The 15811-nt window shown below is 45.7% G+C and overlaps 1 protein-coding gene across 1 annotated transcript in view; it reads right to left on the bottom strand.

Moving 5' to 3' along the window:
* Positions 1-15811, bottom strand: part of TERT (telomerase reverse transcriptase) — a 679541-nt gene that overhangs the window by 618757 nt on the left and 44973 nt on the right. The window contains exon 2 of the mRNA XM_069613652.1: positions 1232-3227. Coding sequence (XP_069469753.1) covers positions 1232-3227 — 1996 coding nt within the window. The remainder of the gene's footprint in view (positions 1-1231; positions 3228-15811) is intronic.

Here is a 15811-nt window from a genome sequence, read left to right as displayed (position 1 = left end):
ACTTAGGAGGAAGGCCTAAAAACTGTCCCTGCAGGGTGCTGCCCTCCATAGAAAGTGCCGGCCGCTTCTCCCGCTCGCCAGTCGTCATCTTCTATTGGCAAAAGGTGGTTCAAATCCCGATTTATGGCTCTGAAGCTATGTTAAATTTATCTTGGAAAAATTGGGGGATTTCGGAGGGTATTTTCTGGCGCAAGGTTCTAAAGCTACCTTGCTCTCCTCCAATGTGCGCCATTAGATATGAACTGAGGCTGCAGTCATTGGCTTCGATAGCCTTGTGGAAATCAATAGCCCTACCAAGGAAATGTACTGTGGTGGACTTGGTTGCTCCCTTCACAATCCTCCAAAAGGAGGATTGCGAGCATGGGCCTCCTCTATTCTATTGGAGAGCAAAATTGGTGGCGACCTTAAAGAACACAGAAATTGAATTAGAGGAGTTCATTCCAACACCATGAAAGCCAAAAAAGCTCCAGAGCCTAGACTGGATGGAGACCAGAGAAAGGTGAGGGTAAGATAGGCTAAGACCTCTCCTGATCTCGGAACGAAAAGGCTTGAATCAACTGCCAGCTTACCCCCAAAAGTTCCCGCTGCCTTGATAAAGAGATCTTCTGCTTAGATGCAGACTGAATATCTTGCCTACTAGAGAAGTAGAACTGGCAAGAAAGCAAATTGAACAGGCAAATTCCCAGTGTAGATATTGCGGGGAGGAGAGGAGGGTGGAAACCCTGCTCCATTTAAGAACCACTTGTAAAGCACTCACACCGATTAGATCTAGATTGTTGGAGGATGTGGAAATAGGCATGTTAAGCCTAGCGGTAGAAAATTGGTGGGAATGGGCCATTTTGGGTGAAAGAACAAGTTTTGTTCTGAAGTTGATGAAATTGGTGGAATATGTGTTTAAAAGGTCATTGTAAAAACATGCCTCTCAGCTAAACTAACGAGGTGCGATAACCATGGATGGAAAGGACATTAACTGTGGGAAAGTTGACCTAATGACCTTTGAAAACGGTGTTAGCATGAAACTTTTTCTTTGTTTTTTAAGGATTTTAACTTGATATGCTTGGAGGAACTGTGGATAATGTAAAAGGTTTCTTTCTTTTTACGTATCTGTGCAATTTGTAAAACCAATAAACATTTAAAAAAGAAAAAAAAGAAAGCAAATGTAAGAATCATTACTTTTAAATACAATCCTGGACAGACAGCAGTCATGCAGTTTTGGGACATCATTGCTTACCTTTGCCCAGACGAAGCCAAGCACAGTCGGTTACTCTCATTTTCCACATCAACTCACGCAATGAAAACTTGCCGAACTTCCCCAGTGAGATGAATGTTTTAACATTTTTAAAAAAGCGATACTTGTTATGGTTCGATCCCCATAGTTCTTTAGGCACCACTGTCTTTAAACACTCCCTCGCAAAAGCATACACCTGCCACAGACTACTGTACTGGCGCAAAAGTTTCATGAAGGAGGAGTCTCGGAATTGCTGGGCCGTTGCCTCCTTTCCTGGCTGACTGCTCTGTGCTTCTTTAAAGGTCACAGTAGAAACAAGTGTGTTGCTTGAATGTTTTGCCTCCACCTGTGAAAATTCATAAGCCACTTCCATTTTGCAACCTGATAAAGTAGTAGACTCTGAGCGCTCTCGCTCATCTGTGTTTTCTTGTACATTAGGTGCTTTTCCTCTGTCCACATGCGGCGGTCCTGGCACACCACACACACTTTTTTCTAGACTTGCATTTGATTCTAAAGATACCTGAGGAAGTCTGACTGGACAATTATTTCTTAACAATACCTTATATGGGCATTTGTTGTGATTGTCTACCAGTTCTTGGAATACACATTTCATGGGCCAATAGCGTTTCGGCAATCTTTTCCATTTCTTTGAGGTGGTTGCTGGTTTATTCACTGGATGATGTTCAAATGGGCCTCTGCTCAAAAATATATTCTCCACCAGCCTTTGACCCCCAAAGGGGCACTGCTTCAAAGTGTTCAATAAAAAGGATACTGAAAAGCCTTCCCTAAAGCTAAAGTTGGAGTATAACAAGTACCCTCTTTCAATTATTATATTTGAAGGCAGGATTTGAGTTGGTTGCTTAGAAACTGACTTTGTTGGCTTTGCTTCTTGCCAATTGTTTTTGGCTTCCTTGATTTCTTCCCTGAAAAGCTGATCTTTGCAACATTTAACAGAATATGCTTTTTCTTGAAGGGTAATGCATTCCGTGGTCACATTGTTTCTTATTTTAGGTAAATGGAGAACATTCCCAAACTTTTCTGAGTTCTCTTCCACAACGTGGGTTTCTCTCCGATTAGCTTCAAATGGAGAGGCAGGGGACAAAGAATCTTCACACACTGGAATATCAACTTTGTTTTGTAGCCTGCTTCCTACATCAGGTTTCACGGCTTGTATTTCAGTGGGTGTAGCAAGGTCTACCATGGATTTCCAGCCACACCTATCACAAATAGTTTTGAGATTAGGCACACTCTTATTAACTAAAGAACAAAAACTTTGAGCCTGAGTCCCTATGAAATCCCTCCTCATCCTTTTGGCTGGAACACCAGCTTCATCTTCATTTTCATGTGTCGTAGCTGGTCTAAGTGTGCTTTTTCTTTTAAGATGGTTATCTGTTACATGTTGTTGCATGGCATGCGACTTGCCTGGGCTTGGATGTGGTTCAACTAATACCAGCTGAGTTTTGCCATTTTGACAGTTACCTGTGCAGTGCTGCGTTTGACTGGATCTCTGAACTGAAAACACTGAAGAATTAGCTTGCAATCTTCGTTTCGCTTTCCAAAATGTTGCTTTCTCAAGATACCTTTTGTGCTGATGAAACTTCTTCTGAATGTACATTAGTAGAATATTGCCTCTTTGCCTTGAGCCGATTTGTCTAGTCCATGCAGGAGAACGACATACATTATTAAGTAGTTTATAGACAGGAAGACCACAGATTTGGTAACAGCAAGTAGGAGGCACCAACATGAACAAAGAACAGTGTTCCAGTAGATACATCATAATATCATCTCCTATTCTGCTAAGCAGTGTTCCCCAGAGGACACTTGTGCTGATGGTGGCTGTTGTGGGGTTGGGGAGGAAGTTGCATATATTTGGGGCAAACGTGAGTGGCATGGGACTATTTTCATCGACCAGTGCAAATCCAAAAGCTAGAACGTTGCTCCTTTGCTTTTCACAAATCCGTTGAATTACTCTAGCCACTACTTCTCTTTGAGAGGACAGCTGGTGGGAACAATTAGATCCTGCATTAAAGTCACATCATTAAATATGTAAACATGTAATTTTGAATGTGATTTTATATTATCGTACTACAACTTTGGCACATTTTATCATTGATCAAATTCCTAGATTAGCATTTGATTCCTAGTCATGGCAAAGAGATTACTTACTCTGAATAGTGCCTCTTCGGTATGGATATCCTTTATAAACATGCTGTTAAATGTGGTAGTTGACATCGCCATTAGAAGACATATTTTCTATCAAGCAAAATCATGAAAAAAGTGCCATGCTATTTTGCCTACACAATATCAGTTTATTGAGCTACTACACGGACACAAGATGCTCAATATTCCTCTTGAGTTTGACCTCAGCACTAAAAACAGGCAGAATTTTAAATAATTTCAGTTTTTACCACCTGCCTTTTTAGAACTTTACTGTAAGCCGTAAATACGTTAAAATCTATGTACCGTCTGCACTATTTGTAGGAATGTCGCATGCAGTGAGTATTGCCCGAGTAGAGATGAAATGCCTCATAAAACTAATAAAAACTACTTGGATATCTACCTCCAAAACTCAGGGTAAAATCCACCAAACTAATGAGGCCTCACGACTTTCCTGTCCATTATAATGAAAGCTTTCTAAGGCTAAGTGGAAGCACACAGAGTCCTCCCCCAAGCTACATGATTTGTTCCACTGGTCAGCACTAAATGTTCTTGATATTTCATCGGTTTTGACACCATCATTCAACCATAACAGGCTGCATGACCGCTTCAAAATTTTCTCAAAATCTATCCCTAGCAAATCAAGTCGGAATCAACAATACTCCAGCATATCTGATGAAACATAAGGATCCACCCTCTTACCAATTCGTTATCTGCATGGCCCTGCTTGCCTACACCTTTTTTCACTTCCACACGGACACTTCATTACTTCGCTGCAACTGAGCGCTGTCCTGGGCACAGTTTACACGATCAGGGACACGCCCCTCTCACGCGGACATGGCCACCCCAGATGGCCCGCCTACACACTGCAGGCCCCACACCTGACTTGTCCACTGTGCCACAGCTTGTGGCAACGCCCTGCTCTGCCCAGTAAGGTACTCCAGCAAATGTGAGAAATTAAGCAGTATGTACATAGGATACAGTTGGTGCGGCTGAATTCGCTTGAAAGGATGCATCTGTTTGAATAATGTGGAACCTTTAGCTGCAGCAGGGCCTGTGACCGTATCAAATGGAGGAGGGTCTAGCAAAGGAGAAGCACTTTAGTGGCAGGGCAAGAGTCATCTCTTCCCTTCCTGAGTAGCACTGACTGCAGGCCATTTGCTGGAGTATTTGTATGAGACTGGAAGATAGGGAGTAACAAGTTAGGAATGCGTTAGTCCCCTCAAGTTTAGTCTCTCGCTGTCCACTGCAGCAACTACAACATACGTGGCCTCCCCTTGGACCAGTTCATAAAAAGTGAGAAATTAAGCAGTATGTTGTTCAACTGCGCAAGGACCCCGAAATGAATCCCTCGAGCGTTGATACGATAAGTTCAATTAGTTCTATCAAATCAAGATATTCTTGTTTCCAACAATTCTGATTTATTGAATCAGCCGACACGTGTTTCGACCCATCGGTCATTTTCAAGGCAAAATTGACTCTTTATTCTACCCCATAATCTTTAAATGTGTCCTCTATTCAGTGGTTCCTGGTTATCCGAATATCGTCCACCTAACATCGTCCACTTAACCTCAATGGATGACTTGACATTCTGTGAACTGGACCGGGATCCATCCCGTTTGATTTTGAAGACACAGGTATCCATACCTATTATTTGCTCAGCTTTCAACCACAATTTAAATCGAGGCACTCACATGCCACTGAACTATAACTGACCGGAGGTCAGATTTCTAAAAAACAACAATTAGATCACAGCGAGACCACTTGCCTTTCAGACAAAAGATTACAGTTCACAGAATGTCAAGTCATCCATTGAGGTTAGGTGGACGATATTAGGATAACCAGGAACCACTGAATAGAGGACCCATTTAAAGATTAAAGGTGTAGCATACAGAGTTAATTTTGCTTTGAAAAGTAATCCCGGCAGAGTGCAAAAGCTGTGAATGAAAGGAGCAGCAGCAGCAAAGTGGCAGGAGATAAGAGAAAGGCAGACTGGAAACGGAGGAGGCAGAGCAAGAATTGAAGGCGAAGAGGGAGCGGAAAATCAGGGCAAAGCAGGGAAAAGGCAAGAAAAACACAGAACAGATGTGGAAACAGGAGCATCAGTGTTCCAGGGTGAAGAAGCGCGCTGGGCTCACCCGTTCTGTCACCTAAATCTGATCCTTCAGGCTGGGTCCGAGGCAAGCTAAGAGTGACGCCATCTTGCAACTTAACTAGACTGTTGCGTCGAGTGAGAATCCGAGCTATAGATGGATGCCATGTTACAGTGGAGGTTACATGGCGAACCAGACTTCTATTCCATCTGTGCCATATGGACCAAGCAGGACCTTGTTTCCGGACAGTATGCCCCCTTAGTAAGGGAAATGGACCTGGTTTCCAGGGATGAGTTCTATAAAACCGCTTGACTAGATTTGGAGCATACACTGAAGTAGCGAGTTAATGGTACGGTCGGAATGCCCATACCCTTTCCAGTCAAACAAGTACTGAAATGGACCATGGTGGTACCAAGAATCACAAAGTCCGGTTGTGATGCTGGAAATGCATCAGAGAGACAGGGCCTCTGAATCCTTGTCCTTTACTGCTTTTTATCGTGTGTTCTGTCGTGTTTTCTGCCCAGGAGTCCATGTGGGACTCCTGGCAGTGCAGCTCTCTTTTGATTTGGTGAACAGACCCATGGGATACCCTTATGGCACCCATGGGTAGGGGTACAACCCTGTGCCCCTAGTGTATGTTTTTGGGCACCTGTGGGTGGCCCACAGAGCAGGGTATGGGCTGGTGGCAGCTCCATGCTGAATTTGACAGGTGCTCTGGGTGTCCTCCATTTTGGGATACCCAGGCCCTGCCATTGGGATCAGTTGATTCCCGATAGGAAACAAGATGGCCCCTGTGGCCTCTTGCTTTCTATTGCCTGTTACCTTGTTTTCCCAAAGTCCTGGGAAGCCCTGACTCTGTCCCTTCCCCCTGACTGACTGTTGGGTAGAAGTTCCATATATGGTGTTGTTGTGAAGGCCCAGCTAGACTGACTGGAGCCTTCCCAGTGACTGTATGTTGTGGGTACCTCCTGTGGGTGGGACCTGGGTGAATGGAGTGTGTGACCAATATACACTCCTTGTTGTGGTTGTCTGGTTTCTGGCATGAGAGACAAAGACTGAGACAGCCCTGCCTGAAAATGGCCTGAATGCAGTGTGTAGTGTTGAATGGCTGGGTACTTGTCCCAATCCACATTCCTTGTTGTGAGTGTCTGAAAGGGAGGAGTGTGGCCTGAATGCACTGTGTGCCTGATTGGCTGACTGACTGCATGAATGCCCTTCTGTATGATTGGCTGCTGAGTGTGTGCCAGCAGTGTGGATGAGAGACAGAATAGTATATCTGGGGACCTCTCACCACTGGTAATTGTTCAGAAGCGTTCAGGAGCTGAGTCTCCACTCTAAGAGTAACTGGCACTGCTGATCTCCGACGTCCAGCTGGAAGAAGAAGACTTGCTGCTGCATTTGCTTCGACCGATCCGAAGGCTGCCGAAATCGTCGAAGACTGACCTGAGAGAGGACATGGTAAGGCGCTCTCTTCCCGTGCTCCGAGGGATCATCGAGCACCGCTACATCTTCGCCGAAGCCCCCTGGAAGTCAGACCCTCGAAAGGCTGCCGACCCGAGACGGGACCGCCGAGGAGATCGAAGTGAAGCACCCGGACATCGCCGCCGTCGAAGTCCATTGCCGTCGACCAGGGTTCGCAGGTCTGTGTAACCGCTGGAGGCCCGTCGAAGTTGTGTTGCCCAGCCGTGGGAACCACTTGACGCCGTGCCGCCGACGACCGGAGCCGTCCGCTCCTTGCCCAAGAACATTTGAATCGAAGGACTCCCTCGTCCGCACCGTCAACCGCTTTATCCTGCCGGAGAAAGTCGAGGACGACCAACGCACCGAGGAGAAACCTACCGGTGGGTTTCCTGCCACCCGAAGACCACAAAGACTCGAACGACTCGACGCCCTTGCTGGGCCCCCGTCTCCACAATCTTTGCGGTCCAGAACAATTGTCATCGAGGTGCCCCGCACGCCTCTGCCTTGCAGGACGCCGACGCTCCGTCGTCGACGAGCACAGCTTGGATCGAAGCTGCCGCCTCATCGACGCCGTTCTACCCTGTTTGTTGTCGGACGGCATTCAAGAAGGGCCGTCGATTCCCCGCCGCCGAACGCCGAGTTCCTCGACGCTTCTCGAAGATCCGTGACTCCCGCTTGAAAGGGGGTCGCTCAAGAAGGATCTGTCGACGCCTCTTCGAAGAACTCGACTCCACCAGGTACATTGGGGGGGTAAAAACATTATAGGAGGGAATAAGACTTGCAGAACAATATATGGACTGGGCTTGTGCTATATCTTTATTTTACAGGTTGCCCAGGTGGGGGGATCTCCACACAGAACTGTGTCTAGTGGTAGGGGCCAGTATTCTGCCTATTGCTCAACCATCTTATTTTCTCTCCTCTCTCTATTGCTGGTTTCACTCTATTGATCTGTGTGACATTGTTACAGTATTGTTGATGCACTTTAATGAGATCTAATACAAAGGGTGGTACCACTTTAGAATTGTACATGTTTGCCATTGTTGATTTTCCTAAGTACAAAGTGAGTTATTATGATAAGTGTACATAACCTTGAATATTGATTATATAAAGACTGTGTTCTAACCAATACAGTGTGTGGACATTCCTTTGTGGGGGCTTGGGGACTACACTGTACTTAAGAACCAGCCTGCATCACCTCCTGTGAAGCTAGGCCTTGATTGCTCGACCATAGCTACCGAATAGAGAATCTAGGCTGGGGTCCTCTGTGCCTCCCCTCTACCATATAGAGAGCAGAAGTACAGACCACCCCCTACCAGTCTTTACACCGGTAACCTCATATTCTCGGCCCGATGGTTTGTCCACTGGAGGCGGTCTACTTCTAGTATTGCATAGTAAGCGATCTGGAACATGAAGTTTTAACTGAGAAACATGAAACAAGTTGTGTATTCTAGACCACAACACCAAAAAAATGAGGAGAGAGTTTGGATGGTACCAACTAATGGGTACAAATTTTGAAGCCATCCAAACCAGGTCTCCTGCCTGAAATACAGGTTCCTTGGAGCATTTTAAGACTGCATATTTTTTTGTTTGGGAACGAGACGAAGTGAGAGCCTTCCAATGATGTCCTGCTTGGATATCCTCAATTAAGGCTTCTGCCAAAGGTGACTTGCAAGAAGAGGGAGTGAAAGAGGGTAGACTAGAGGGGTGGAACCCAAACATACAGTAGAAGGGGAGATATGGAGGGTATTGTTATATGCAAACTCCGCTACGGGGAATAAGCCTCTCCAGTTGTCTTGCGAGGATGAAACAAAGCAGCAGAGGTAATGCTCCACAAACTGGTTGAGACACTCAGTGTGTCCGTTAGTCTGAGGGGTAAACTCTGAACCAAGTGCTTGCTAAATATGCAGTGTTTTACATACATCAGACCGGTATTTGGCGGTGTATTGCGGACCACAGTCTGAAATAATGGTAGTGGGTAGTCCGTGCCAACAGAAAATGGTATGCAGTAAATGTGTAGTGTAAGGAAGGCATGGTATCAAAGTAAGACAGACACAAGTGACCACAGTTCAAGGGTGTTTATTGAACTTTATCAATGGGGTGATACACGCCTATTTAAACCTAAATCTAAGATGGGAGAAAGCTACGACCATCAAAATAATAATAATGCAGTCGTAGTGGAGTCTCGATACTAAAAAACCTATTATCAATCCTTACCGCTAATTTACAAACAGTGTGGGGTAATGTTCATTAAAAAGAAAGAAGTGTTCACAAAATGATAAGTCAGGATGTTCAAGCTGTCGGCCTCCCCTCCCCACATTTTCAGCACGGGACAAGGCGGTTCACTCGAGCATAGCACACTCCTGGGCTTCTTCTTCAGAAGGACACAGTTCTATTATACGCATCAGGGCCTTCTATGGCCAAGACTCTTAAATCATCAAAAGTCTCTTGCTTCATAGGGCCTGATGACTCACACAGACAAAAAGTTCCTTTCCAAGTAATAAAGTAGGGCAATTCACTCTTCACCTTGGATCCCCCTCAGTCGAGCTCAGATTTCGTTTCCACAATTGATATATTTTATTTATAGTGCGCCTATACACAAGTGTTTCAAGGAGAATTAGTCTCCCTCAGCCGGGCTCGGTCCAATTGCAGTTCGTATTTATTTAACTTTCATATGTGCACAGGGTTTGGCTTGACCCGTCACAGGACCACTTTGATTTCACAGTTCTCAATTTTAGACTCTCAGTTGGATGCCCAACAAGAGTCCTTCAAATGAGCACCCATGTGGTGCCAGACCACTCTGTATATGGCATCTATCTTGGTTTCAAAAGTTCCAACGCTCCTTGGATATTCTCTGCAACTCACCGGCTGTGCTGACTTTACTGGAGCGGCTTTGTTGAAGGAGGTGGAGGCAGGGACAGTACCACAGCGGCAATCGCTCTTCCCCGCCTCAGCTACCGATGAAGGAGAGCCCCGGGTGCCTCTGACACACAATGCACCTTTCTGCAGCTTTAATTCCCGGTCCTACGTTTCTTATTCTCGCTCATGAAAGTTGCAGTTTTCTTCCTCTGAAAAGGCCAAGGGCAATTCCCTCCTTGCAACCCTTTCTGGTCTTGCCGCCTTTCTCCTCGTGCTAAACCGCTTTCTCCGAACTTCTGCTTCCTCGTGTGTTTTGCCTTGCTCAGAGTGTGCTTTCGTGCTGCACCTTTTATCCGTGTGGCAAAGTGTGATGGAAGTCAGGTGTTTGTAATTATCAGTAATTGCCCGACTCTGCCTGACCCTTGTGTTGGCTCGGGTGTTAGTCCCGTTTTCTCTCACAGTTAGCTGTTCGAGTAACAGTATTTGAGTCGGGAAAGGGGTTCAGGGGTCGAGTTCCTAGGTATCCTACGTGGTAGGATGAGGAAAAGTGTTACAAGGAAGGGGAGACCTCATCTCACCCTTTGGTGTCCCACTTCCACTCCCTGAGGGCCCCTCATCCAGGTGATCCTCCAGCACTGGTCCACCCCCAGGAACTGGATCCAAAAGCAGTAGCTGTGTCCTGGCCACCTGGATGACAGATCCCACAGGGACTGGTAGGGGAGACACCTTCAGGTTTCTCACATACCCTTCCCCTATGCGAGGTGAATATGCCTGTTCTTTGTCCAGGTTCTTCGTTGTTAAGACCTGGGAGAGAAAAGGGATGACATCTGTCCAAGAACCCTCGCATATTCTATTGATTTTCTTTTGTTGGTGTAGGTAAAAGTGGATTGATTTTATTGGTCTCTCTAAAGTAACCCATGAACTGGTCTCTAAGGGTTAACGCAGATTTCATAGGTTCTATATTTCTTGAAGGTGTTTTGTGGGGTTCCGATTGTCCCCAGTTCTATATTGGAGAGTTTTGGGAGTAGTAATTTGGCTGCCAGCAACTCTGGGGTAAATAATCTCCAAAGGGAGGTGGGATTTCCTGCAAGGGAGTAGAAAAGGTAGGGAAATCCCAACCAAAAATAACCTCAGTGAGTCCAGGAATTATGGCTTAAAATATTAAGCAGGACTCACCCCGGATGTTAATGTGTACGGGTATTTTAGGGTATACTTCATTGTCCCCATGTACACAGGTAACTAACTAGGGTAGCATTCTCGAGGTCGGTTGTTGGGCCCAAGTCAGCTCGTATGGCGGTTTGCTTGCTAGCCGAGTCAATGAATGCCTTTACTTGCTTCCGATTCACCCAAGCCTGTTCATATGTGAAGTCACCAGAAGACCGACAAACACATGCTAAATGTCTCTAAATATTCTTCGGGTTCTTCCCACTCTTCTCCCTTAGACAGCCTATTTCCAAAGGTTCGTCCTTTACATTTTTCGGGCAGTGTCTAACTAAATGCCCAGTTTCTCTACAGGGAAAGCAGATAAGAGGGAGTGGTCTGCTTCCTTTAGTTTTATCCGTTCTGCTTTCGTCTTTGGTTTTTGGGTCAAATCTCTTGATTTCTAGTCTTTCTTTTGGTATCCATTCCTTGGTTCTGTACGACCCTCCTTGTTTGTCTACTCCCTGAGGTAGAGGTTGGTGGATAGGTTAGTAATATTTTCGTTCCTCCCCTCGATGTGCCAAGTGGAAGTGTTTAGCTGCATCTGAGTTGTTTTGTGCAGTTTCAATAGCCATGGCTAGCGTAGGATGACTTAACTGTAAGACGGCTTTTTGCAAAAAGGGGGGTAAGCAACTGGTGAACTGTTCTAGGGTGATCAATTCTATTAACTCTACTAGGGTTTTGTTATTGATCCAAAGAGCTACAGTGTTTTTGACATGTTCACCTATTTCTAGGGGGTTTTCTCTGGGGTTTAATATAATGGCCCTCAATTTCTCCAGATAGAAATTGCAAGTTTGCCCCATTCTTTTCAACGACCCTTTGATGGATGGATGGATGGATGGATGGGCGTGGCCAGCAGCCATGGAGTGAGGCTGCTTTAACATGTGCTCCTGCCTAATCTGTCAGGATCCGGCACAAATAGCTGATCCACCGTGTCGGAAAGGAATGGTTAAATAAACTTCAAACAGCGCTGTTTCTCCCCTGAGGGTCAGCTCGCTGCAGCAGATCGCGCAGAAGCCCTGTGAAGGACGGAGAGGGACCGCCGGCGAGATTCCAAAATGGTGACCGGGGCACCCTGATTGCGATATTCGTGCGAGGGGAAGCCAGCACTGCAGAAGACACTGGTGTCCTACACAAGCTCCCCAAAGAAGGAAGGAGGGAAAGCACAAGGAGCAGCTGCCGGTGCGCAAGGTGAGCAAGCTGCAATAAATCAAAGGCAAGAGGCATATGATGCGTGTTACAGGGCTACAGCTCGTAACACATGTACTGTGCTCAGCTTGAATGAGCCTGATCCCGAATTTCTCAGGCAGACAGACAATCGGTTGAGCCCGCAACAGACCCCTCTTGCATTTGGTGCCCAATCCAACTTCGCAAGATTCTACTATTCTGCCGAAAGTCTGCAAACCGGCGGTAAAGAGACATTCCTATAAAAACAAGCATACCAACATTTCACGGCTCTAGCTGCAGTCCAGTCTAGGACCCCTTTCAATGTACAGGTGGGTGAAGGGTAGTGAGATCGCCTTCTGGACATCAGCTATATCCAGGAATGGAAGCCCCTGGGTTACTTACAAACAATACACCAAGTGCACACCGAGCTCGAATTTGCATCTGATGTCAGTAAAGCATAAAAAGGAAATACTCCTTTGTATCCTGTGCCATCAATCTCTTCACCTTGCGCGTCTTTCTTATGAGGTAGATAGTTAAGATAAGACACCCTGTGGCTTAACCCAGCTGCATAATACGCGTCACTGCCCAACGTCTGACGCCACAACCAAGCACTGTGAATCCAGGCACACCACTACAGGGGACAAATCAGAGCAAATGACTCCCGAAGCAGAGAATCCAAAAGGAAATCAAACTACGATCGACAATTATGCAAAAACTATGCAATTAACAGCATGGCGACAACACTGGGCAAAGAAAACAGGGCTGATGACGCAGACAACCAAATACTGCCAGCAATTACAGAACTGAAGACCTCACTGGGCTCCAAGATAGATGCCGTCATTGTAGATATAGGTCTATTACGACAAGACATTAGAATACTATCTGAAAAGACTATCTGGAAAAAGAACTAACAGAAAATAACGATATGACCCAAGAGAACCACACCCAAATCCGCATCTTGCAGCAAAAGGTCGACCTTCTGGAAAACATGGCGAAAGACGCTGAGGGCAGAGCCCAAAGAAATAACATCTGCATCGTCGGCCTACCCGAAGGAGAAAAAGGGACTGACTCCACAACGTACATTGAAAACATGTTCCTACAGGAGATTGTGCCCGGGAACCTCCCAAAAGTATCCACAATTGAAAGGGCGCACAGGGCCCTCACTAAGAAACCACCACCAGGAGCTCCTCCACCCCACACCCTATTATTGCAAAAGTCCTGATCTATAAGTACAGGGAGAAGATTCTATCTGGCTCTAGACAAGGAGGTACGATACAGAGGGCGTCGGCAAACCTGGCAGTGTACCCAGATTATACCTTTCAAGTTCAAAAGAATAGAGCACACTTCTCAATGGTTAACGCCAGACTCTGCAAAGCAGGCTTGAAATACAGGTTAATGTATCCAGAGCGTTTAAAGATCCTGTACAAAAACAGTGCCTTATTCTTTGACCTCCCTGAAGAGGCACATAAGTGGATGGACAAGGAACGGGTTGAGCCCGGTACAGAGGATCAGACCACCCACCCAAAAACTTGGTCTCCTTCGAATCTGGTGGACATACAAACTATAAACAGACCAAGCACACTGCACAATATATAAACCGATAAAATACAGCCCAAGACCCCATGACAAGCGGGATGCCCATGCAGCGGTCCGCCTCCACTGGCTGCAATTGCTATCCAAGTTTACTTAGGTGCAGGACCAACCTTCTTGAAGACGGAGCCCGTTCCAGGGCTGCCGAGAACCCCCCCTCAGAGTTTTTCTTCACGGAACGCTCGTTTTCGCGTTCACCAGCTACACCGAAGCCAAAGGACCTGACCTTGTGGCAAAAGGGAGAAGCAGACAAGCCCAAGCATGGGCAACAATGCTGGGCGATGGTTTTTGGTTGGGGAAGTTATAAAGGGAATTTGTTTTGCCGGTAGTAATTATACAATTTCAAAATACCTCAACATTGTTTGCCCAACCCGTAGGAGTAACAAAAAGAGGTTGGCGTTAATTACTGGATACAAGGCCCACTTACTGGTTGTAGATAATAATGGCTAACAACATAAAGTTACTTACCTGGAATGGCCGGGGCTTTAACAATTACGTTAAGAGAAACAAGGCGTTTACCCGTACTTACACATAAACAAAATTGACATAGCAATGTTACAAGTGACCCACCTCACTAAGGAGAGACAATAACTCATTGCTAAGAAGAAATCGAGAGGTCAAGTCATAGGCTCTCCGTACTCAGCGTATGCATGAGGAGTATTGACGTGGATTGCTCCCAAAGTACCTTTTAAGATCACCAAGTTTAAAACGGATGATGAGGGCAGAATGATACTCATACAGGGGTTCTTGGAAAATGTGCAAACCTGCTTAATAAACACATATGCTCCCAATCAAGGCACGGCAGCCTTCTTCTAAACGCTATACCCAAGATTAGGCCCATACCAGAACAGAAACATTATATAGGGTGGAGACTTCAGGTGGACAGATCAGGTACAAAATTCCAAAAACCCACCCCACCAGCCAGACCCCTACAAACACTCCTGACTGAATCTGATCTAATAGACATTTGGAGAACCTTACACCCACACTCTAGACACTACTCTCATACATCTGCTCCGCACAACGTCAGACTAAATTAGACTACTTTTTTGGGGTAGGGAACTACTGAACGAGCCGACATTGGCAGAATACAAAAGTACTGTCTTGTCAGACTACACTCCCCTGTTACTGAATTGGCAATACGCACCCCTAGGACCCCGCCCGATTCCAACATGGAAATTGAGGAGCGAAGCTTTACAGGACATCCCTTTCAGTGAACAACATTAAGGGTTATATTATGGAATACTATTATATAATAAAAAATAAGGGTAGCGTTCCCAGTGCAGGCAAATTGTGGGTGGCCTTAAAAGTGGTCATAAGAGGCACTGCTATCGCCCGTTCAGGAAGTAGCCAAGCCACAATTTGCAGATAACTTACATCTGCGGAAGAGGCATTGCAGAAGCTTACACAATCCCACCTAGCCCAAGCAAACAGAAAGACGGATGAAATAACCCTGAGGCAACAATGCCTTGACAATTGGGACAGACTGGGCAAGTAGAACTACAACAAATACATTGAGAGACAGAACGCAGAGGGAGACAAACAAGGCAGATTACTGGCCTGGCTATATAAAAATGAAGAACAACAAACCCCACCATCTACTTAATTCTCACACAACAGGGCACCTCATGTAATAAACAAGAGGGCATCAGCAAAGTATTTCAAAACCTCTACTGCAACCTATATAAAGAAAAATACAGACCCAACCTGGCTGAAATAGAGGAAGTGCATCTCCCTAGACTATATGAGGAAACGAAAAGGGAGGTTTACTCCCCAATCACTGTAGAATTATTGGTCAATACAATAAGATGATTACCTACAGGTAAATCACCAGGTTCAGACAGTCTGCCTAGCAAATATTATAAAGCATTTGCTAAGGAACGGGCCCCACACCTTCTGAACACACTGAACAAAGCCTATGACTCCGGTCTCCTCCCACGAAGCCTAAGGGAATCAATAATTATACCTCTTCTGAAACCCAACACACCTCCACAAGAATGTAGTTCTTACAGGCTAGTCCATGCTTAATCAAGACATCAAAATCCTTACGGCAACTTTG

Source organism: Ambystoma mexicanum, chromosome 5p (assembly GCF_040938575.1).
Source record: "Ambystoma mexicanum isolate Mex_15411 chromosome 5p, UKY_AmexF1_1, whole genome shotgun sequence".
Taxonomy (NCBI): Eukaryota; Metazoa; Chordata; class Amphibia; order Caudata; family Ambystomatidae; genus Ambystoma; species Ambystoma mexicanum.
This window is presented reverse-complemented; position numbering and strand designations above follow the sequence as displayed.